This window comes from Diabrotica virgifera, chromosome 10 (assembly GCF_917563875.1).
Source record: "Diabrotica virgifera virgifera chromosome 10, PGI_DIABVI_V3a".
Classification (NCBI taxonomy): domain Eukaryota; kingdom Metazoa; phylum Arthropoda; class Insecta; order Coleoptera; family Chrysomelidae; genus Diabrotica; species Diabrotica virgifera.
The window spans coordinates 60,244,159-60,270,269 of record NC_065452.1 but is presented as its reverse complement, the minus strand read 5'-3'; the positions used below and the strand labels follow the sequence as shown (position 1 = coordinate 60,270,269).

Here is a 26,111-nt window from a genome sequence, read left to right as displayed (position 1 = left end):
CTATAAACTTCTCCGTAGGTAAGTATTTTTCAATAAGTATCATTTTTGCACATACAGGGTGTAACAAAAATGAAGGTATAAATTAAATCACATATTCTTGGAACAAAAACAGTTCGACTGAACTTTACTTACCTTAGTACAAATGTGCACATAGAAAACGTTACAGCTCTTTGAAGTTACAAAAAAGTCTATTTTTTTGCAATATATCGAAAACCATTAGATATTTTTTTATTGAAAATGGGCATGTAGCATTTTTATGGCGGGAACATCAAATTTGTGCACCCCATAACAATTGTATGGAGCTTTTGTTATTTAAACCCCCCCTCCCCCCCCCCCCAGATATTTCTGTACATTTTAATTAAATTATCATTGTGGTAGTGGTACCAATAGTTAAACACATTATTTTTAAAACTTTTTTGCCTCTTAGTAGGTAATTTCTCGACAAGCCAGTTTTATTGAGATATTTTGAACATTTGTATAGTCCACTTCAAATTTATTTTTAAATCGTTAATGATTATAGAGACCTGGTAATAATATTATGAAAATAATATCTTACTTAACAATTTAAAATATATTTCAATAAAAAATCTCTAATAGTTTTCGATATATTGGAAAAAATCGATTTTCATTTTGCAACTTTAAAGGACTGAACCTTTTTTTATAGCAAATTTGTGCTGAGGTAAGTCAAGTTCAATCTAACTATTCTTGGTCCAAGAACATGTGATTTAATTTATAACCTCTCTTTTTATTACTGTATATAACTGTAGTATAACTCATAAATATGCTGAGTATTAAAAAACGCTCGTTAGACTTATTTAACCTACCTCTAGTACATTAAAGGACTCCCCAAACAAATCAACAGTCAGATTCAGCATAGCAGATTTGGGTACATACGATTCTGTGGAAAATATAACATTGCTCTCGTAGTTTCCACCTAGAAAAGCAAATAATGGATTGATGGTAAACATAAACGTGCAAGTGGGGTAATTTTAATCATAACGTTGGCAGTATGTAGACACATATGCATTATTTGGATGGTTTACGGTGGATTTAAGCGCCAATTTTCCCCAGAATTAGTTGTTAGCAGAAAATATAGCAATTTTTTTTATAAAGGAATAACTCTGTGCTACGAATATTACTGAATGAATTGAAATTAAAAGTATTTTAAAAGTAGAATAAAAATAGACGGTTTCGTTTTGATTCAAGTCGAGTCTCTTGCCATCCCCTGACGTGTTTCTAAGTTTACTAGTTATCAAAGAGGCTTTGCAAGAACCAAAACACTCCGACTGGTCGGTAAATATATTTAAATATTATTCTTCTTCTTAAAGTTCCCTCTCCTATCGGAGGTTGGATATCATAATGGCTATGGTCACTTTGTTGGCTGCTGCTCTGAACAGTTGTAATGAACTACAGTTAAACCATTCTCTAAGGTTCCTCAGCCAGGAGATGCGTCTTCTTCCTATGCTTCTTCTTCCTTGGATCCTTCCTTGCATAATAATTCTCAGCAACTCATATTTTTTCCCATGGTAATGTGCCCCAAATATTCCAGTTTTATAGTTTTTATACTCTTCATAATTTCTAACTCTTTATTTAAACGTCGTAGCACTTCAACATTGGTAATCCTTTGAACCCACTGAATTTTCAATATTCTTCTGTAACACCACATTTCGAACGCTTCTATTCTTCTTATGTGTTGTCTCTTCAATGTCAAAGCTTCCATTCCGTATAGCAATATGGAAAATATGTAGCAACTTAGAGCCCTCAATCTGAGAGGCAGCTGAAGGTCTGTGTTTGTAAGCAGTGTCTTCATTTTTATAAATGCTTGCCTTGCAGTTTCAATTCGGACTTTAATTTCTTGGCTTTGGTCATTTTTGTCATCAACCCAGGTTCCCAGATATTTGTATGTCTTCACTTTTTCTAACTGGGTTTGCTCTATCATTAACCTTTCATTTCCATGTTCTGTTTTTGAGACAATCATAAATTTAGTTTTTTTCTTGTTTATTTTTAGTCCGTATCGAATGCAATAATCTGCCATTATAGCGGTGTAATAAGCGAATCTTATGTTATTTACTATTCTTCCGTTTATAGAGATTCCATCACATAGCTCCGCTATCGCTTCCTGAAATATGGTTTCACTGTACAGGTTAAACAGTAGCTGCGACAAAACACAACCCTGTCTTACTCCTCTCTTTATATCAATATTCTCGAATTCTTGTTCTTTTATCTTTATATTGCCCTTTTGATTCCAATACAGATTGATGATAATTCGTAAATCTCGTCTGTCTATATCTCTGTTTTTCAATAATTCTATTAGTTTTTCATGTCGGACCCTGTCAAACGCTTTTTCGAAATCTATGAAACAGGGATAAATATCCAGGTTCATATCGAAGTATCTTTGAGAGAGGACATTAAACGCAAACAATGCTTCTCTTGTTCCAAGTCCTTTGCTGTGGCAGGCCGAGTGGGATGTAATGGAGCATGTGGCACAGTGGACGAAGTCACTGATACCGAATCTGCGAAGCTGGTTGGACTGCGGGCACAGGCGCCTAGACTATTATCTGACGCAAGTGCTCACAGGACATGGGAGCTTCCGTAGCTACTTACACAGATTCAAAAAGACTTAATCGGACAATTGCTTGTATTGTGGGACTTCGGACACTGTGTCACATACCCTTTTGGAGTGTGTCAGATGGGCAAGGGAAAGGAATGAGCTGGAAAGAGTGTTTGCGCCTATGAGAGAGACGGTAGAGAAGATGGTGATGGATGAGCGATGGTGGGACAAAATCCACAATTATGTCGGAAAGGTTTTGTCGATAAAAGAGAAGGAAGCGCGGGAGCTAGACGCAGTTCTGGCAGGTATCGAGGAGGCAGAGCTGGGCCCGCAGAGGTAGGAAGAATGAGAGGTTGACAGCATAGGATTGAAGGACCTAGTGGTTGGATGAGTGCGAGAGACGGAAGCTGATGTGTGATGACGAGTGACTGAGAATCGGGCAAAAGAATGACATCAAGGAGAAGTCATGCCTTAACGGGCGATTCCAACCTGATGCAATAGTATGAGAGGGGTGGGGTTTAGCTGGTCCCGGCCACATCGGAGTTACGGAGGGCAGGGAGGTCCGATTTAGGGCCAAACAGGTCGAAGTGACACTGATGAGGTTTTAGCTCAGGAACCCAGCACTGTCGGAAATGTTTACCTTCGTCGTCTGTTTGCAGATTCCCCACCTAGTGATGAAAAAAAAGTCCTTTGCTGAACCCAAATTGGGTATCATCCATATCATATTCTAGCTTTCTGTATAATCTTCCATGAATCACCTTTAGAAATATTTTGAGGGTATGGCTTATTAGTGATATAGTCCTATAGTCCGAACAATCTTTGGCATATATTGTTTTTGGTATTGTTACAAAGGTGGATACCAACCATTTCTGAGGGATTTTTCCGGCTTTATATACTTCATTAAACAGATCCAGTAGTACAGGTAGAGTTTCATCGTCTACACATTTCAGTAATTCTGCAGGTATTTCATCTGGACCTACAGTTTTTCCGTTTTTTGCGTTTCGTATTGCTTGTTCGGTTTCCTCCATAATGATCTCTGGTCCCGTTTCGCAGTCTATATATTATACTCCTATACCGGAGTAAAATACAGCCTAACGATACTCCGGTATAATATTTAAATATATTTACCCTTTTAGTTCAAATTAGTCTTCTTGCAAAGTTTCTTTGATAACGGGTAAATCTAGAAACATGTGAAACGAAAACGAAACCGTCCATTTTTATTTTGTTTTACACTATACTGGACATTAAAGTACAAAATTATGGAGATTTACAAGAGTAAACTGAGATGCGTTGGTGGAATATTTTCCTAAGCATTGTCCGATTGTTATTTCTATACCTGGATAAACAGTTTACTTGAATTGTTATCCTTCCCCATATCTAGGGTTGGCGTATCTTCGGGGTGAGCCGTATCTACTATAGCCCTTCATCTTCTACGATCTTGAGCTTCCATTTTCCATTGTTGTACCCCAATCCTAGATAAATCGGCTTCAACATAATCTTTACATCTTTTTCTGAGACGGCCTAATGATCTTCTACCATCTGGTCTCTCAAAAATACTGTCTTTAACACTGTGTCTTCGTCTGGTCTTACCACATGACCTGCCCATCTTATCTGGTTAGCTTTTCTATGTCTGACGATGTTTTCAGTACCATACAGAGTCACGAATAATTACGGCACCTTCTTCCTGTCACTTCATCTCTTTGAGGCCAAATATTCTGATAACCTTCCTTTCAAACTTCTTCTTCTTCTTTTGCCCTTTAATTCGTCCAATTTTGAACATAGGCTTCTCCCAGTTTCCTCCATTCGCATCTGTTTAGGGCTTTTTGTTTCCAGTGCGTTCCTACTATCTTTGTAATGTCTCCCCATCTCATCTGGAGTCGTCCTCTTGATCTCTTTCCTGTCCATGGTCTTCATTACTGTATCCTTTAAAACACCAGCAGCTGATTTATTTCCCGCTGATGTAGAGTCCACGTTTCGCTTCCATGTGTAACAGCTGGGCGAATAATTAACATGTACAGTCTTACTTTAAATTTTCTTTTCTAAGGTGTATAGTGTATAATGCTCTATTCCCCGCAGCTATCCTTGCTGCGGTTGTCGTCTGTGGTTACCTCTCCCAGATATTTAAACTCTTTTACCACTTCGAAGGTAGGTTTAAATATAAACATCTCGAAAACAAAAATAATGACAAATTTGGTACCCAACCAGAACATCAGTATTGGTGGGAAGGAAATAGAACTCGTAGATAGATATAAATACCTGGGACATGAAATTACGATTGGCAGGGATAACCAGACTCATGAGCTGAAGAGAAGAATCGGTCTTGGGTGGGCAGCATTTGGAAAACTGAGAGAAACTTTTAAAAGTGAGTTACCCACATGTCTAAAGAGAAAGGTATTCGATCAGTGCGTCCTCCCAGTCTTGACGTACGGATCAGAAACACTTACCTTAACTAAAGCCTCGGCTACCAAACTAAGAGTCACGCAGAGAAGAATGGAGCGGTCAATGTTAGGAATAGGTAACTCTGCGAGACAAAATCAGAAACGAAGAAATCAGGAGAAGAACAAAGGTGACTGACGTCATCGAGAGGATAGCCAGGTTGAAGTGGAGATGGGCAGGACACGTAGCCAGAATGACAGATGGGCGATGGACGAAGAGGTTATTGGAATGGAGGCCAAGAGAAGACAAGAGAAGCGTCGGTCGACCGCCTACAAGATGGACTGACGACTTAAGAAAGGTAAATAAAAACTGGATGAGGGCGGCGCAGGATAGATGGGGTTGGAAACGAGGGGAGGAGGCCTATGTTCAGCAGTGGACTTTTGAGGCTGGATGATGATGATGACCACTTCGAAGTTGTGGTCATTAATAGTTATCTTCTGCCTAAGAGGAATCCCATTGATCAAAAAATATAATTGTTTTTTCTTCAAAAGTTAAAAACTTCGAAAATTTCCAAAAAAAGGATCAAAAAGACAGCATATTAAAAGTTGCATGGTTAAAAGGGAAAAATAAATATTTATATTTTACTTTTATTCATACAATATTTACTTACCAACACTATACTCTTCAAAATACATAGAACCTTCAAAATTTCTTGAGAATTTTCTTATGTCGCTGTCAAATTTTTTTGCTAAATCTTTATCTGACAGAAGACTCTGAACTTCAACCTTACTTGGTTTTGCCGATGTCATCAGATTGTTGAGATGTGTCCATACAAAAGATCCAACTAAAACAGAATTATAGTTTATATACTACTGGAGAATCTTTTACAACTGGCTGAATAACTAGTGTCTATGCAATTAACAAAAAAAAATGAATAACCATTTTCAAATTCGTTGCAACACGAAACTACAGCCGCATCATTATTCCAGTTCAATCAGAGAGTGCAGCAAGCACCTGTACCGGTTTCGAAACTTATTAGTCTCTCATCAGGAGGCACATATGTTGTTCTCTCTGACCCAACTAGGACAAACCCCGGCGTGCAGTCACGGATTACAACGAACGAAATGGTAGGGATGCCCTAGAGGCAGCTGATAGAAAAAAAACTAAGTTTTCAATCTAATAGCACATTAAACAACATCCAAAAGTGCTATTCTACATCCTACTAGACTGAAAACAATGGGAACCTTCTCTGGTAACACCTCCGAGGCTTCTACAATTTGCAAGCCATAACGGATGCTGAGACTAAGAAAGATGAGCGAATTTTACAATTTATAATTCACGTCCCATCTGCTCAGCGCGGTGGAGTTCCAACGAAAATGGTTCCCTTCGTACTCCAATCAGAGTAAACATGTAAATCAAAAATGAATAACCGTTTTCAATTTCGTTGCAACACGAAACTACAGCCGCATCATTATTCCAGTTCAACCAGAGAGTGCAGCAAACACCTCAACCGGTTTCGAAACTTATTAGTCTCTTATCAGGAGGCACATATGCTGCTCTCTCTGACCCAACTAGGACAAACCCTGGCGTGCAGTCACGGATTGCAACGAACGAAATGGCAGGGATGCCCTAGCGGCAACTGCTAGCAAAAAAACTAAGTTTTCAATCTAATAGCACATAAAACAACATCCAAAAATGCTTTTCTACATCCTACCAGACTGAAAACAATGGGAACCTTCTCTGGTAACACCAGAGTCTGGTGTTGTTTTCAGTACGGTAGAATGTAGAATAGCATTTTTGGATGTTGTTTTATGTGCTATTAGATTGAAAACATAGTTTTTTTAATTGTTTATCTAATTCACCACCAATGAAGAATTTAAGAACATATAGGTAAGCCACTTGACATTTGTACAAGAAACAAAAGTGTTCTCACTTCTTCTTCTTATGGTGCTGTCTCCTGTGGGAGTTAGCGACTACCCTGGCATATCTACCTCGTTCCAATGCGGCTCTAAACAGAGATGTTGAATCAAGGCCGGTCCATTCTCTGATATTTTTAAACCATGAAATATGACGATTACCGGGCCCTGTTTTCCTTCAATCCTTCCCCTGGATGATCAGTTGCGCGAGGCGGCACTTTTCGCTTCTCATTATGTGTCCTAGGTAGCTAACTTTTCTAACTTTAATGATCTTTAACAGCTCCCTATCTGTACCTATTCTGCTCAAGACATTTTCGTTGGTGCTTTGGGTTGTCCAAGGTATTTTCAAGATCCTTCTATGAATACAGAGTTCAAAGGATTCTAGCTTGTTCACCACCGTTATGTTGAGCGTCCAGGCCTCCATTCCGTACAACAGTATTGACCACACATCTTCTTCTTGTTGTGCCACTCATATCGGAGATTGGAAATCATCAAGGCTCTCCTGACCTTGTTTACAGCTGACCTAAAAAGTGCATTAGTGGTGCAGCCAAACCACTCTCTCAAATTCCGCAACCATGACATTTTTCTACGGCCTGGATTCCGTTTTCCTTCTATTTTTCCTTGCATTATATTTTGAAGTAATGCGTATTTATGTCCTCTCATCAGGTGACCCAGATATTCGAGGTGTCTTCGTTTTATCGTTAACAAAATTTCTGGGTCTTTTGCTATCCTTCGTAATACTTCAAGGTTGGTGACTCTTTCAACCCAACTTATCTTCAGCATTCGACGGTAGCACCACATCTCGAAACTTTCAATATTTTTTATGTTGTTCTGTTTGAGAGTCTAGGCCTCTACACCCTATAATAGCGTGTTAAATACGTAGCCTCTTAGCATTCTTAATCGTAGAGGGATGCTTATATCTCTGTTGCAGAAGAATTTTCTCATCGTTATGAAGGTGGCCCTGGCAATTTCGATACGTTTTTTTAATTCATTGTTTTGGTCTCCAGTTTCGTTTATTAAAGTTCCCAAGTATTTGTAACTTCATACTTTTTCAATGACCATGAATCAAAACCATACATAGCAATGCAGAAAAAGACATAGGACTGATATTAATGCTACTGTTACAAAATAAGCTTTTCATTTTGATAAAGCTTTGTCGGACTACCCCTATTCTCGCTCGTACTTATTGTTTATAATCAAGTTGATTGTTGCAACAGCAGCCAAGATATTTGTATTGGTCTACGTATTCAAGCTGTTGGTGGTTCACATATATTGGAAGGGGTAAATTTCTGTTCTTTGAAATTTTCAAAACCTTGGTTTCCGTTTTATTGATCTTCATCAACATCTTTCACAACTCTCAGTGACCCTATTTAAGAGTATCTGGACACTATTATCCGAACAGGCATTAAAACATTGTCACCTGCATAATGGATGTTATTTACTCCTTGTCCATTTATCCTGATACCTCCTGAAGAGTGAGATAAAGCGGTTTCACTGAATACAAAAAAATTAAGTTTTGAAAAGAGAAATACAGGCAGTCTGAAAAGTCCCCAAATTAAACTATATCTACGTGGTATCATCATCACAATCAATCAGCCTATCGCCTGCACTGCTGGACATAGACCTCATAGTAGTTCTTTCCAGTGTTCTCTACACTGGGCAGCTTGTAGCCACTTTCTCACTACTCTTTTAAAACATTATAATTAAGTTAGCTCAAAGAGTCAGGAATTAAAATTCGAACTGTTATCCTCTAATGCATTTTAAGATGTAAATGTAATGCAATACAGAGTGATGAATTGGTCGACAAGGGCATCTATAATTACATCCACGACCTGTTGTTCATCGTGATAACAATATTTAGCGAACTAGTTCCATTTATACTCACAAAAGTGAATACAAATTAAGGTTAATTATGCATGCAATATAATAAGATAATTAAGAATAATAATTAAAAACAAACCTTGATTAACTTCTTCGTTCATTAGCGCATGTTTAATAGTTTTAACCATCAAATAATTTGGACATCTCATAATTTGTAAATAAGATGCAATCCTAACTTCAGAATTAACTTCCTGCCTTCTAAATATATGTTCAAAGTAACTTCTTGTCTCTTCACACCGAGTTCTCCTAAAAGTTTCTACGGCTGCAACTCGTATAGCCACGTCGATCTCAGGATTTTCTATAACTTTGAAAAGTTCTTGGTTGAAGTCTTCCGACATCACGCCAATGTTAGACAATGCCTTTAGCGTGACCATAATCTATGAGAAAAATAGAAAAGTTTTGTACAAAGAAAGCTGAGAAACTTTGAAATGCACATATTACAATACTAGAGAAATATCTAAATTGATATACCATATTGCCGATTCAATTATTCAATTATATGTATCTACATAATATATAATAAGTAAGTGTGTATGTATCTATATACATATACAGGGTTTTCCAACAGCGTTGGCCATCCGCTTTATCTTGAGAATTGCAACAGATTGAGTGAAAAAAAAAACATTCTAATAAGTTTGGAGTTCCAAATATTTCTGTTATTCAGACCGTACCGACGTATTTAAAATTCAGTGGTATCATTTGGTGAATAAAATTTAGTAGTAGGAATAAGTACAAATTTAATGACTAATTATTTGGGGAGAACGACAATTTTACTAATATAGGCCTAAAATAAAACAACAGAAAATGCAGGTGTGCGGTTCATGTTGTTTTTTATGATCATAAAATGAGGCTTAACCTTGTTGTACTGTCGGCTAGGATTGGCCCCACAAATATTATGTACATAATGTTTATTAATATATATCAGAGGTAATAAAAAAAAGAGTTCGAGTTGGACCCTATCCAATCATTCGTCAGATATCTTCCTCTTTTTATGAAGCATCGTTTTCCATTCCAGCAATCTACTTCCGTTCTATCCAGAACTACAGTCCCAAAGCGGAAGGGTATGAAGGTTGTTGAAACAACCTTTAGTCACAGACATTTTACTGACGTTGAACTTATATTAGGCATGTACAAAGAATGCCTAATAATAGAATCCCAAAGAAAATGTTACAGTGGAACCCAAAAGGGGAAAGAAGATGAGGAAGACCACGGAAGATTTGGCGAGAAGGTATTGACAAGGAGATGAGAGGAGGCCTGGATGATGACATGTGGACAAATAGGGAAGAATGGAGATTAGGAATCGCAAGACGTCGGCGCACGTTTTAACGCGATATGTACAGTGTGTCAATTTTAAAACTTACAATGGCTATATCTCACGAACAAAAGCTGAAGACGAAAAATGCTTGAAACCGTTTCTAGGATAGTAAGGGGGAACTAAAATGACATGAAAGAGAACTCACCCCCATCAACCCCTTAGGCCGCACCCACCTCAACCAAAAAAGTTTAAATTGCAAACCCCTACTTGTGATACATCATTGAAAAGGCTATAAAAAATGCTATCCAATGGTATAAACAATAATTATACAGGGTGACGCAATAATTGTGAAACTTTGGCTTAAATGAAAAATTTAATGAGGTTTTGTTGAATTGCAAATTTGATAAAAATGTCAATTAAGTAAATGTGCAAAGTGGGTTCCGTTGTTTTGTAAACAATAATACAGTCTATTTTCAAATTCTGCACGAAATTTGGCAAATGTTTTTCTAGTAATAGGGCGACATACTTGAGTAATTATTGCTCGCAATTTCCCAAGTGACGCAAGTTAAGTTTTATAAACAACTGATTTAAGGCAAAAATAGCAAATTAAGTTTTAATTCAACAAAAAAAAGTTCGAGCGGACATTTACCATTTAAAATAATAGTCCGGGAGATAGCATTACAAATACAAAAGTCATAGTAAGCCAGCTGATATTAACACCCTGTATAATTATTATTTATACCATTGGATGGTACTTTTTATAGTAGGATAGTATATTACTTTTTTCTATGGGGTTACCTTAAATCAGTTGTTTATAAAACTCAACTTGCATCACTTGGGGAATTGCGAGAAAGAATTACTCAAGCATGTCGCCCTATTACTAGAACATTTGCCAAATTTCGTGCAGAATTTGAAAATAGGCTGTATTATTGTTTACCAAACAACGGAATTCACATTAAATATTTACTTAATTGACATTTTTAATCAATTTGTAATTCAACAAAACCTTAGTAAATTTTTCATTTAAGCCAAAGTTTCACAATTATTGCTTCACCCTGTATAATTATTATTTATACCATTGGATAGCATTTTTTATAGCCTTTTCAATTATGTATCACAAGTAGGGGTTTGCAATTTAAAATTTTTTGGTTGTGATGGGTGGGGCCTAGGGGGTTGATGGGGGTGAGTTATCTTTCATGTCATTTTAGTTCCCCCTTACTATCCTAGAAACGTTTTCAAGCATTTTTTGATATCAGCTTTTGTTCGTGAGATATAGCCATTGTAAGTTTTTAAATTGACACACTGTATATACATATATACTAGGGCAGTCCGATAAGTACTTAGCCTCTCCGCCCGATGGCGCTACTATCGCAAATGAAGTGTACTGTCATTTAATGCGTTCTCGTAGATGACCAATGTCAAAATTTCAGCCAAATCGAAATTATAGTATTGTTGTGATTGCGCCTGAAAGTCAGCGTGTCCGCAGATTTTAATAAAGTGAAAAAAGAGCAATATCGGTTGGTGATTTGATTCTTGTTTTTGGAAGGGAAGTCACGCAGCGAAATCAAAGAGCGCTTAGATGCTGTGTACGGTGACTCTTCTCCTTCGATGACAACTGTCAAAAATTGGTTTAATGAGTTTCAACGTGAACGAACGTCGGTTTTTGATGAGCCACGTGTAGGTGCCCCGAAAATGGCTACAAGGGAGAATAACGTGACAAAAATCCACGATCTTGTATTGGTAGACCACCGACTGAAGGTGCGCGAGACAGCTGACACAGTAGGCATCTCAAAATACCGTGTAGGTCATATCCTGCATGAAATTTTGGGCATGAGAAAGCTGTCGGCGCGATGGGTGCCCCGTTTGCTCACTTCAGACAATAAACGCAACCGTGAGACCACTTCAGAGCAGTATTTGATGCTATTTAAGTGTGTTTCAAAGGAGTTTTTACGTCATTTTATAACCGTCGACGACACATGGATTCACTGGTGTACACCAGAAACCAAGTAACAGCTGAAAGAGTGGACAGCACCCGGCGAACGTGCTCCGAAGAAGGCCAAGACTGTCCAAACGGCCGGCGGCGAACGTGCTCCGAAGAAGGCCAAGACTGTCCAAACGGCCGGAAAGGTGATGGCCAGCATTTTCTGGGATTCACAAGGTGTGATCTACATCGACTACTTTAAGAAGGACAAAACGATCACAGGGCCCTTTTATGCCGAATTATTGGGCCGATTGGACGCCGAATTGAAGAAAAAACGACCCCATTTGGCAAAGAAAAAAGTGCTCTTCCACCATGACAACGCACCGGCTCACACCCCCGCCGTCGCCATGGCCAAATTGGTCGAATTGGGCTACGAACTGTTGCCCATCCACCGTACTCTCCATTACTATTGGTTTCCAAACTTGAAAAAGACACTCGCTGGGAAGAAATTTAAGTAGAATGAGGAGGTCATCGCCGCCACGGAAACCTATTTTGCAGACCTCGAGAACAGGTATTTTTCAGACAGGTTAAAGAAGTTGGAGCATTGCTGGGTCAAGTGTATCGAGCTAGAAGGAGACGTTGTAGAGAAATAAATTGCCACTTTTCCAAAATTTTCCTTTTTCTTTTGTAGGCTAAGTACTTATCGGACTGCCCACGTAAACTTATATTAATTTTAGTGTTTGACGTTTGAAAACCACGTAAAAAAAGAAGTGTGTGTGTGTGTGTGTGTGTGTGTGTGTGTGTGTGTGTGTGTGTGTGTGTGTGTGTGTGTGTGTGTGTGTGTGTGTGTGTGTGTGTGTGTGTGTGTGTGTGTGTGTGTGTGTGTGTGTGTGTGTGTGTGTGTGTGTGTGTGTGTGTGTGTGTGTGTGTGTGTGTGTGTGTGTGTGTGTGTGTGTGTGTGTGTGTGTGTGTGTGTGTGTGTGTGTGTGTGTGTGTGTGTGTGTGTGTGTGTGTGTGTGTGTGTGTGTGTGTGTGTGTGTGTGTGTGTGTGTGTGTGTGTGTGTGTGTGTGTGTGTGTGTGTGTGTGTGTGGTGTGTGTGTGTGTGTGTGTGTGTGTGTGTGTGTGTGTGTGTGTGTGTGTGTGTGTGTGTGTGTGTGTGTGTGTGTGTGTGTGTGTGTGTGTGTGTGTGTGTGTGTGTGTGTGTGTGTGTGTGTGTGTGTGTGTGTGTGTGTGTGTGTGTGTGTGTGTGTGTGTGTGTGTGTGTGTGTGTGTGTGTGTGTGTGTGTGTGTGTGTGTGTGTGTGTGTGTGTGTGTGTGTGTGTGTGTGTGTGTGTGTGTGTGTGTGTGTGTGTGTGTGTGTGTGTGTGTGTGTGTGTGTGTGTGTGTGTGTGTGTGTGTGTGGTGTGTGTGTGTGTGTGTGTGTGTGTGTGTGTGTGTGTGTGTGTGTGTGTGTGTGTGTGTGTGTGTGTGTGTGTGTGTGTGTGTGTGTGTGTGTGTGTGTGTGTGTGTGTGTGTGTGTGTGTGTGTGTGTGTGTGTGTGTGTGTGTGTGTGTGTGTGTGTGTGTGTGTGTGTGTGTGTGTGTGTGTGTGTGTGTGTGTGTGTGTGTGTGTGTGTGTGTGTGTGTGTGTGTGTGTGTGTGTGTGTGTGTGTGTGTGTGTGTGTGTGTGTGTGTGTGTGTGTGTGTGTGTGTGTGTGTGTGTGTGTGTGTGTGTGTGTGTGTGTGTGTGTGTGTGTGTGTGTGTGTGTGTGTGTGTGTGTGTGTGGTGTGTGTGTGTGTGTGTGTGTGTGTGTGTGTGTGTGTGTGTGTGTGTGTGTGTGTGTGTGTGTGTGTGTGTGTGTGTGTGTGTGTGTGTGTGTGTGTGTGTGTGTGTGTGTGTGTGTGTGTGTGTGTGTGTGTGTGTGTGTGTGTGTGTGTGTGTGTGTGTGTGTGTGTGGTGTGTGTGTGTGTGTGTGTGTGTGTGTGTGTGTGTTTGTGGCGGTGGGGGGTGCGGGTGTGGGTGTGTGTGTGTGTGTGTGTGTGTGTGTGTGTGTGTGTGTGTGTGTGTGTGTGTGTGTGTGTGTGTGTGTGTGTGTGTGTGTGTGTGTGTGTGTGTGTGTGTGTGTGTGTGTGTGTGTGTGTGTGTGTGTGTGTGTGTGTGTGTGTGTGTGTGTGTGTGTGTGTGTGTGTGTGTGTGTGTGTGTGTGTGTGTGTGTGTGTGTGTGTGTGTGTGTGTGTGTGTGTGTGTGTGTGTGTGTGTGTGTGTGTGTGTGTGTGTGTGTGTGTGTGTGTGTGGTGTGTGTGTGTGTGTGTGTGTGTGTGTGTGTGTGTGTGTGTGTGTGTGTGTGTGTGTGTGTGTGTGTGTGTGTGTGTGTGTGTGTGTGTGTGTGTGTGTGTGTGTGTGTGTGTGTGTGTGTGTGTGTGTGTGTGTGTGTGTGTGTGTGTGTGTGTGTGTGGTGTGTGTGTGTGTGTGTGTGTGTGTGTGTGTGTGTGTGTGTGTGTGTGTGTGTGTGTGTGTGTGTGTGTGTGTGTGTGTGTGTGTGTGTGTGTGTGTGTGTGTGTGTGTGTGTGTGTGTGTGTGTGTGTGTGTGTGTGTGTGTGTGTGTGTGTGTTTGTGGCGGTGGGGGGTGCGGGTGTGGGTGTGTGGGTGTGGGTGTGTGGGTGGGTGTGTGGGTGGGTGTGTGTGTGTGTGTGTGTGTGTGTGTGTGTACAGAGTGATCGGAAATAAACTAGAAAACAAAAAATTTTTGTATGACTTGGTAAAATTAATCATTTCTTTAGCACAACATAACAAGTTTGTTGTTTACTACTGTATGGTACAATGAATAATTTGTCTTTAACACAGGCAAATAAGTAAGATTTCATATTACTGTATGTAGTAATGGTTGCAATACAAAAGTTAAAAGAAATTCTCGTTCGTCACTTCATTTCATACATTTAATAACTTCCAACAAATTTTTAAATGAGATAAAAAACAATAGCTGTTTTGTTATTACTGTTCATATTTTATATGAGTTGGCACAATTCCTTAGCATTCTTAAATGTAATCAGAAGAGTTGATTTATTGCTACAAGTCAGTTTATTGTTATAAGTAGGGGTGAGTGGGGAATTTTTACTAAATGTATATTGTTATATTTCTATGTGATATGAAAATTAAAATTTGATAAAATATAAAATATTTTCAATTTTCTCAACCACGGGCATATAAATTTAGAACAACCTGTATACAACAAATTGTTATATTTAATTTTAAGAAGTGATTAAACGAAACTCGGGACAATGCGCTTAGAATGAACAAAGTGAATGGCGTACCATTATCGTTGTTCGCGGAAGGTTCGATCATTAGCCTATGCTAAATAAAACTCAAGTGAAATCGATAATAGGTCATTATCGTTGTTCGCGGAAGGTTCGATCATTAGCTTATGCTAAATAAGACTCAGTTGAAGTAGATAATAGATCATTAAATTTTGTAATTAGTAGAAAGTAATTTTAGAATGGGAATTAACTATTTTTCTTTTGAAATCCATTAAGCATATTTAGAAAGATTAAAAATTGGTTTTGAGGAATACTGCGAATGAGAGTTGGTGGTGGAAGTTTGATTTGTGAATCTGGAAGGGATATTTAGAAAGTAGGGGAATGAATGACAAATAGAGATCAGAATGTTTTGAGCTGTCGAGAAGTGAAGTCCAGTAGTAGACGGTAGTGTACGGAGAGTGAGAAAGCCGGTGTAGTTCCGTGAGTGTGGAGTATCTATCGTGGAACGAGAGGTAGGCCAGGTTGAGAGTAAAAGAACCTCCTTGAGCCAAGAGTTCCCGGTAGCTGATTGCAGTTTCGAAAAAGGTAGAACACAGCATCACGACAGAAGCAGGAAACGAGAGCTATACGAGCTAGTTTCAAAGGAGAACATTACTGGAAGCCAGGACGAGGTTTTGATTGCAGCCAAGGATAGCAGGAAACGGGTCTTGTGTGAAGACATTCTCAGTTCACCAGAAAAAGGTCAGTCTCATTTGTTTGGACATGAATGTATGGGTTTTTCGTATTAAATACCACATTTAAAATTGAAGAAACATAATCAATAATATCAGAAAAGCTTCATCAGACTTAAATAGAATTGTTGCTAATAAATCATAATAGTTAAATGTTAATAAAAACTTTCAATTGGAAACCAAAAGGAAATAAGATTCCCATGTGTAAATGTTATGTTTAAGAATAATAAGATATAGCAAATATTAAGCAGTGATTGCCATTTAAATAAAATAAACAATATTTTGATTACAATTGTAACCCATATGTGTTATTATTTTACTCTTTTCTTTCCTATCCCGATTAGGAACCATTGAGAAATACTTAGAACCACGTAAGTAAGTAATTAATTTTATAAAAAGCCCTGAGATTGAAAACATATTGATATGTGATCTGGTAAATTAATTAGATTATTATTAATGCATTGATTAAATTAAATGACATATAAAAATATTATCTCATATCAATAATTAAGATCACATCAATATGTATTATAATTATTATTAATATCGTCAAAACAAATAAATATAATAAACAAGGTGTGAGCTTTTGGACATCGGTCAAACTGGTAGAACGTTTAGCAAAGGTATCGCAGAACATAAAAGGGCTTTCAATATTAAAAAAATCAGATTCTACGTAGGCATTTCACCTTCTATAAATAAAGAAATAATGAGGATGTATGGAGAAGCAATGATTACGGCAAAAGTGGTAGCTCAAAGAGCTAGATAGCTTGGTCACATTATACGAATGCCAGAGAACCGAAATGTTAAAACAATACTAAAGGCGAGAGAAATGGGGTAAAAACAAGAGGAAGCCCAAAGAAGAAATGGTTGGAAGTAGTAAAGCAAAACTTGTCAGAAATATGTCTAAGATGTCAGACAGACAAAAACAAGGGAAAGGCAAAAATGGAAGGAAATAGCCCAGTTTTCGGAAGCCAGGGGTCTACAAGGCTTGGTTATATAGTATAAAAATATATATTAAAATGTTTAATAATAACTTACCTCGTCATGTGTTTCCCTGTTAAAGGGAGAGTTTTTGATCAATTCATTAAAATGATTTTGAAAATATTCGTTAATGGAATATATAGAATAATCACTGCTGCATTCTTTGGTATTACTGCAATATGTATGTGCCAGGGTAGATACACTTAAAGCTTTATTTGCAGAAAAAGTTTCAGATTCCTCTAAAAGACTTTGAGCTATTTCCATCATTTCGCTGGTAGGATTTGGGATAACGCCTATTGATGTTATAAATTCGTTAATCGTTGTTTCTGATGCTAATTTTTCAGTTATAATAGTCTTCATCAATGTTACGGAGCCAAGTGTGTTGACAAAAGGTAGAGCATGGAACAGGAATTGCCTAAAATATTATAAGAAAATTAATCACATTTATATTATAAATAAAGATATATATTGAGAGGTGTAGACTTTTGTCGTTATTGTTTTGGTCATGATACTGAATAGCTCATGAATGTTAAGTCATAATATATGATCATAGATAACTTGCACAATAAGTAATGTTGGTTGATAATTCGATAACAAAGAACAGGCAGCGCGAGCTTGCAGGAGAAGGATAGAAGTTAAGTAATTAGGATATATCATTATTAAACACTATTACATGGCGCAGTCTTATGGTTAATGAAACCTGCTGCTCCCAAACTAAAACGAAAACAAGAAGTTATTAGAATTAGACCAATATGGAGTTTAGAATCCTTCCACCATTATCATTTGAAGGTAATGTGGCTGAAAATTTCAGAGATTCAAACAGACATTTAAAATTTACCTCTTGGTCAGTGGCAAAGTGGAAAAGGAAGTAGTAAAAAATTGCTCTGGTGTTAAATTTTTGGAAGATGAAGGGCTTGATGTGTTTAACAACTTAAAGTTAACGGATGAGCAGAGCAAATATCATATGACACAGTATTAGGTGAATTAGATACCCCTACAAAGAATATCAGATAGTCAGATATATACAAGTTAGGTTATATATTATGATTTTCTATATTTATTCTTCTTCTTCTTCTTTTTACTTTATTAATAGGTTCAATGCCTGTTTTACTTCGATTTTTTAGCTTCAATAGATGTTCTCTGACAATATTTTCCTCGGTGTTGCCAATTATCTTCTTCCATTTGGCGATTTGTCTCTTGCTCTTAGTATATATTTATTAATTTATTATATTAACAATATAACCAACAGGGCTAAGCGACTATTCTGGAACTGCAGACGAATTGTAAGTCAAGACCAAAGGTAATCTGTTAAACGGATCAGTGATACGCCCGACAGTTACTTATGCTTCTGTACTTTGGTGGAAGAAGAAGTCTCCCTCTGCTGTCACCTAGTTTTGTGCCAAATATGCTTGAAGGTCCGAACGAGAAAATTGGCAGCCACTACATGGATGCACCTTTTGATATAACAGAACTTGAAGCTGCAATTAAGAGACCTCTAGATGTACTGCTCCGGGTAATGATTATGTTACATATGACATTATTAAAAATCTTCCCCAAGTTGCTAAAGAATTTATACTAAATATATACAATGATTGGTGGGTGAATTCAAACTATGTTGAGCATCTTAAACAAATTACCATTTGTTTAATTTTAAACCCTACTAAAGATAGAAATATACCTTCCTCTTATCGCCCTATATCTTTAAAGTCATGTATAACTAAAACGTTCGAAAGAATGATAAAAACAAGACTGGAGTGGTACATCGAGTATAACAATATCTTACCTAATACTCAATACGGTTTTAGAAGGGGATATGGTACTTTGGATGCAGTAACTCATTTAGTAAATGACATCCAGATTGCCTTTTCTCGCAACAAGTATCTAGCTTGTTTATTCCTAGATATAAAAGGGGCTTACGACTGTGTAAATATAAATATACTTAAACAGAAAATGGTTAAGATTGGTCTTAGCGAAACGACTGCTCTAAATATATTGCAACTATATTTTTCTAGATATGTCTATATTAGAGACCATAGAAATGTATTACATGGTCCAAGGATTGTTTATCATGGGTTGCCACAGGGATCCGTACTTAGTCCTATCCTCTTTAAATTCTGCCAATATTCATTCACTATTTCATAATTCCGTACTAGTATTACCCTTTCAACAGAAAAATGCTCTATTATGTTTTTTACCAGGCATAGACTACGTGCACCAGAGAGATTAACTCTGTGTGGGCCAGTGGCGTAACAAACTCCGTCGGCCTCCCCCCCCCCCCCGCAGAATTGGAAATGGGGCCCTTTTTAAAAAGTTACTAAATACGACGTATATATAATAGCCTAGTAAATGACAGTGAAATACGGAGATTCCGTGTAACTTTCAGTGTCACAACCGAAGTGATCAAGTCAATTCTTTTTAAATTATTTGCCAGTGAAAATGTTTATTTTTCAACAAGAAAACCAAGTTTTCAAGCGGTTTTTCGCAAATAACTCAAAAAGAATTTGATCTGAAAAATATTCTTAGCAAAAATGTAGCTTATAAAAAAAAAGATGTCTATCGACCCAGTAAAAACAAAGTTGTGACTTATGAAAAATTCTTCTTATTCTTCAAATTCCAAATCAAATATTTAAACGTGAAATAACCAAAAAAAATAAGCACTTTTCGGGAAAAACTCATTGAAACTTTTTAAAAAAAAAGCTTTATCTTTATTTTTTTTATAAAAGTTTCTAGCATCAAAACTAAGCGAGTTACACTCAAAATAAAGTTAACTTCTTATTTTGGTAAAAAATCGTGAAAGTCTGCCCCTCTTTAGCACCCCAAATTAAACTAATCATTACCGCTTTACAAATTACTTAAGTTTTTTTTTGTATGATCTGTAAGTTTCACTGGTCCAAAGACCTTATTTTTGAACGAGTTACTAATCACGAGTGTATGCATATTTTGAACAGCCATATCTTAACCAATTTTTGTGTTATAATATTTATATAATATTAAAATACATATTACAATTTATTAAAATATTACAATAACAAAATAAAACCATAATATTTATAAAAGCAAAACCTACATTTCTTTACTATTTGAGATTTTTTGTATCACTAATACTTTTTAAGTTATTTTGAAAAAGGAATTTTTACAAAATAAAAAAAACCCTTTCCTACTAAAAACCCAATTTTTTTCAAAAATAAAAACTTTGAACCGGTCAAACTGACAGATCATATAAACAATACATATATAGAGTAAATGATAATGATAATAAAAAAGTGGGCCAACTTTATTTTGAACTTAACTCAATTAGTTTTGATTCTAGATACTTTTATAAAAAATAAAGCTTTTTTTAAACATTTAAAAAAATTTATTGAATTTTCCCCGAAAAGTTCTTTATTTTGGTTATTTTACGTTGAAATATTCGATTTGGAATTGGACGAATAAGAACAATTTTTCATGAGCTTTAACTTTGCTTTTACTGCGTCAATTGACTTCATCAATAGGCCATTTTTTTTTGTTTTTTGTAAGCTATATTTTTGCTAAAAATATTTTTTTAGCAAAAAAACATTATGTCACAGGACGCGGAAACGCGTCCAACATGCGCTCTTAGTATATAGTATAGTTGATCCAAAAGATGGCATAACCCAGCCATCCAAAGTGAAAGTTATCCTTCAACACCAAATTGTTCTATATGGTCCACACAATGTCCAGAAAAAAGTCACACCATATCGGTAAATTCGTAGTTTTTAAGTTATTCGCCAATATTTCTAAAACTATGCGGTTTAGCATGAACAACCCTCTATACAAAATTGTTCTACACTAAATTTGAAATAAAAAAGACAATATGCATAATCTTTCTAGAATAAATGGTTCCAAAGTTACGGAGGTAGTATAGTATAACTGGTCCAAAAAAAGGCCTAACTCAAACATCCAAAGTAAAAGTTTTCCTCCAACACCAAAATGTTCTATATGGTCCACATATTATTCAGTAAAAAGTTACACACCATTTTGAGCGTCCGGTTTGTGAGGGAGATGGGAGAGAAGCAGGTAAATTAGTGGTTTTTTTTACGTTTTTCGTCAATATTTCTAAAACTATGCTTTAGCGTAAACAATGTTATATACAAAAATGTTCTACATGAAATTTAAAACAAAAAAGGTTCTATACATAATTGTTATAAAATCAACGGTTCCAGAGTTACGGAGGGTGAAAAGTCGAGGTTTTCGATACTTTTTATATTCTTTGGGCAATATTTATGATATTCCTATACCAAAAACCCAGACATCCAAAGTGAAAGTTATCCTCCAACACCAAATTGTTCTATATTTTGTTTGTTTGTTTTATATTTTGAGCGTCAGGTTGGGGGGGGGGGAGAGGGTGAAGAAATCGGTAAATATAAAAAGTATCGAAAACCTCCACTTTTCACCCTCCGTAACTCTGGAACCGTTGATTTTATAACAATTATGTATACAACCTTTTTTGTTTTAAATTTTATGTAGAACATATTTCTATAGAACATTCCTTACGCTAAAGCATAGTTTTAGAAATATTGACGAAAAACATAAAAAAAAACTACTAATTTACCGACTTTTCCCTAATCTCCACCCCAAACCGGACGCTCAAAATGTGTAACTTTTTACTGAACAATATGTGGACAATATAGAACAATTTGGTGTGGAAGGAAAACTTTTACTTTGGATGTCTGGGTTAGGCCTTTTTTGGACAAATTATACTATACTACCTCCGTAACTTTGGAACCGTTCATTTTAGAAGGGTTATGCATAGGGCCTTTTTTATTTCAAATTTAATGTAGAACAATTTTGTGAATATTTTGTAAATGACACATTTTTACATATCTTAGACGACAAGATGGAGCGCCTGACATATTGGTGCCTCCGCAAGCTTCAAGGCATGTAATCCATCTTCTGTATAATAGAGAAGTTCCTGTAGAATAGATGGACAACTTACAGAATCTCTAGACGTAGGTCAACGGAATATGGCAGGGGACTCATTGAGCCAAATTTTTTTGAATATTATCATCAATGAAATTGCCAATAGCATCAACAAAGGAAGGGGATACAAAGTGGGAAACAAAGAAGTAAAAATACTCTGTTATGAAGACGACGCAATATTGATAGCCCACGCTAAGGGGCCTCCTTTGCGCCTCTGGAAACTACTGACGATAATTGTATTGAAATACTAAAGGTAAAGAGAAAACCCATTTCTAGATTTAGAAATATTGTTCTGAAATTCGGCAAATTACAATTCTCAAATCTTTTAATGTTCACTTACAAAGCAATAAGTAGGTATAGTTTATTGCCGTTACTATAAAAATTCATGAGCCCGGAAAAGATTAAGTTTATATGAGATGATTCACTTGCCGAACATGCCTATTTAGAAATTTACGTTCTTAAATTTAAACACACAACGTAAAATAATGTACCAATAAAAGATTTTTACATAATATCATTACATAATATCAGACGACAAGATGGGGCACCAGATCGATTGGGGCCCCCCGCAAGCTTCATGCTGCGGGGGCCTCTGTTACGCCCCTGGTGTGGGCGTACCTTGTCGGTAGTTAAAGAGTTTAAGTATTTAGGTATCATTGTTGACACCAAGTTACTATGGTCGAGTCACATACGTCACTTAATAAACAAATGTGAGAAAGGCTATAATTTGCTTAGGTGTGTAACAAATCGAAGTTGAGGCGCAGCTACTGGTATAGCTTTATTGTTTTATAGAGCCTATGTGCGGTCTATCATTGACTATGGATGTTGTTTATACGGATCTGCTTGTAACACCAATCTACACAAAATAAACAGAGTTCAATATAAATGTCTTAGAACTTGCATCGGTGGAATGATATCATCACCGGTGAAAGCAATACTGGCAGAATGTAATGAATTACCTTTGGATTTGCGTCGACAGCTACTATCACAAAAATATCTTTTAAAACTAAAATCCTTAGAGTCAAACATGATCAACAAATTAAGTGATATTGCAAAAGATTTAACAAACCGCTATTGGAAAATAAAGAATTCTCCTCCCCTGGCAGAAGCTTTCGTTGAGATCAATGCTGATCACATTTCTTTTGATAAAAATAAAACATTGTTTATGTATACCATACCCTATAGATCACTAATAAAACCACACACAGTCATAATACCCAATTATACAGAATACCATCATATAAATCACACCCTTCTAAAATCCATATTAGGTGGATTAGTCAATAAGCCATTTATATATACAGATGGATCAAAAACAAAACACGGAGTTGGTTGTGGAGTTTTTATCCAAAATACAAAACAATCATTTATGTTTAAATTACCATCAATATGTAGCATATATACTGCTGAACTTATAGCAATTTGGAAGGCCATTACTTGGTTAAAATCAAGTAATTTACGAGATGGAGTAATACTAACTGATTCTAAGTCTGCTTTGGAGTCAATAAAAAGCATAAAATTTGAAAGAATGAAATGTCCTATATTATGCAATTTAAAAAATTTGATAGCAGATTTAAATACTTATAACATTTGTATGGGTCAAAGGTCATACAGGTATACTAGCTAATGAAAAAGCTGATGGTTTGGCTAAGGAAGCAGTACTTAACGGAGTTCTTTGTAATATTTATACATTACCAGACGTCTTTCATTTGATAAAAAATAAAATAAGATTAAAATGGGAACGACAGTGGGAAAATACTGTAGAAAACTCACAAAATACCTACTTTAAAATACATCCTACCCTACCATCCCCACCTCAATATATTTTCAACTACCCTACTTCAAAATTCTTTTCGGCAAGTTTTTTCGACTTAAAACAAATCATGGGCCATTTCCATCGCATCTTGATAAGCTGGGCATTATACAGTCCTCGGCCTGTAGTTGTGATCAGAACTCTTACGGAGATCTAAACCATATATTTTTCGGTTGCAAAAACATTTTAAAAAATCCAATGATTTAATTCGTACACTTATTGAAATGAAATATTTTCTTCCATTAAATCTCACACACATTTTGTTAGCTGCCAATAAAAACACCTTGGAACTTTTAGTAAATTTTATTAAAGAAAATAAAATACAAATTTAAGACGGCATAACCCACATCTCAGTAGTTATTCTATAAGAAAAATTCCTTTTACAACTTTCTGTGGCAAATGTACTTGATTCCATGCCATTATCTTTCCACACCACTCCCTCTGCTGGAGTTATATATTTCGATGGTAGCCATTATAACCATTTTGAGATTTGAAGCAAACAATACTTGGAGGCCCAATTATGTATTGAATAGCCATACAAATACTACCTGGACTATATTTGACGAATCCATCTTTATGATGAACGCAGATATGACGACACCAGAACTAACCTTCACGGACAAGACTAACATGTAGAGAACAAAAGTCTCAAATATTAATGGGAACTCTATATGGTTCACGGATTTGGATCCAAAACTGCCCTTGGTACTGGATCAGGAGTCTTTGGGCAAACATGAAATTATAATAAATCTTACAGCCTAGGTCAATATAGTACTGTGTTTCAGGCTGAAGTTTTTGGTGGTCTGTATTGACGAAATTATGGATGACCCCAAATAAATGAGAATCAACATTTATACAAATAGCCAAGTCGCTATTCTGGTTGTAAAGAACTTACTCACCAAATAAAAACTGGTGAGCAACTGGAAAGATCTCTTCAATAACATGCCAAAAGATAATAAAAGTGTCTTTAATATGGGTGCTGGGTTATGAAGAGGTACCTGGAAATGACCGTGCAGGTTTGTTGGCCAAACAAGGCTCGAGAGAAACCTTTCTAGTCCCAGGACCATTTTGTAGCATCACTTAAGACGCTAGAAAAAACGAGGTTCAAAAGTGGCTAATAAGAAATCATCAAAAGAACCACTCAAGGATAAATCGAGACTAAGAAAATAATCAAGAATATTGATAAAAAACTCTCGGACAATTTGATATACCTCAATAAACGAGAAATTAAAATGGTCACCTAAGTGATTACTAAACATTGCAGTTTAAGAAAACACCTATACAAACTAGGTAAGGTGAAAGAACCATTCTCATCCTACTCATTCTCTACCAATGCAATGTGCTAAGTGATGTGAGGTAGAAATTCACTAGTCAACTGAGGATCGAGTCAAAAGAAATCCTAAAACTACCAATAAGAAAACTGTTGGCCTTCGTTGAGGCTACATGACTTATTAGAGTTTAAAAGAAACAGGAAGGTATGGTACAAAGATCTTACCACCAATTACCAGAAAATACAGAGTCTCGTCTGACCTAAGAAGAAGAAGATACATGTATTATAAATTTCTTGTGTGGAAGAGACCAACTATTCGCAAGAAGGATGGATTATTCTCAGGTCTGCGTTAATTGCGTTTTATTTCAAAGGCTCGTTGTACTCTCATAATGTTATTTACAGTAATGTTTAAAAATGTACTTACTTTCCTGTGGAACAAATGTTGCCCGCCTCATTTTGTAGTTCCTCCAGACCATCATGAGAGAGTAACCTTAGACTATAAATAAATTTGCTGAACAAATTAGCGAGCTCCTTCCTGTCTGCCAATGCATCCAACTGACAGAGCGATTTTAGTGCCTGCGTTGCTTGTTCTACATCATTAGTCGTAGGCTTTGTAGAGATAACGTTGTCAAAAGTTAATGGGACTCTTCTTGTTATTTCATTTTCGTCCACTGCTGGTACTGAGTTTTCGTTTATAAGAACAAGCTTTTGGGAAACAGTTGTAACAGCGCCTTGGTCGTGATTGGAGAAGGGTTGAAGCAAGTAACTCTCTTGACATGAAATTTCTTTGTAGATATTGTGGTCAATAGACATAAGACAGGTACTTGTTGACTTGAGTATGTTGTCCTTATGGATATTCTAAAATACGATAAGAATAATGAAAATATTACCGATACATAATTTTTAACCGTAGTCTGTATAAGTTCTTCGCGGATTTTAAGCGTGTAAAAGAGGTATCTGACATGCACAAAGCAAACAGTTTTATGTTATGTAAATAGAAATATTGATTTTAAAGTAGACTATTAGATTATTTTTATTAGGGATACTTGAAAAGTAAAATTTATGAAACAAGTGTTGCAGAGCTAAGGCAAAGAATTATCGATGAATCCATATTAATTTCTAGAGAAACATGGAGAAATGTAATAGACGCATTCTACCATCGATTAAGATTACTGTCAAATTAACAACTTAGGACGTTTTGAATACTTGATTAGGTAGATATTAATTTTGCAATGTAGTATCCC

General features: G+C 36.7%; 1 protein-coding gene across 1 annotated transcript in view; it reads right to left on the bottom strand.

Moving 5' to 3' along the window:
- Nucleotides 1–26,111, bottom strand: part of LOC114337267 (uncharacterized) — a 721,645-nt gene that overhangs the window by 662,589 nt on the left and 32,945 nt on the right. The window contains exons 5-9 of the mRNA XM_050641250.1: nucleotides 25,292–25,725; nucleotides 16,904–17,261; nucleotides 8,804–9,101; nucleotides 5,598–5,771; nucleotides 825–934 (exon numbers count right to left, since the gene is read on the bottom strand). Of these exons, the coding sequence (XP_050497207.1) occupies nucleotides 825–934; nucleotides 5,598–5,771; nucleotides 8,804–9,101; nucleotides 16,904–17,261; nucleotides 25,292–25,725 (1,374 nt within the window). The remainder of the gene's footprint in view (nucleotides 1–824; nucleotides 935–5,597; nucleotides 5,772–8,803; nucleotides 9,102–16,903; nucleotides 17,262–25,291; nucleotides 25,726–26,111) is intronic.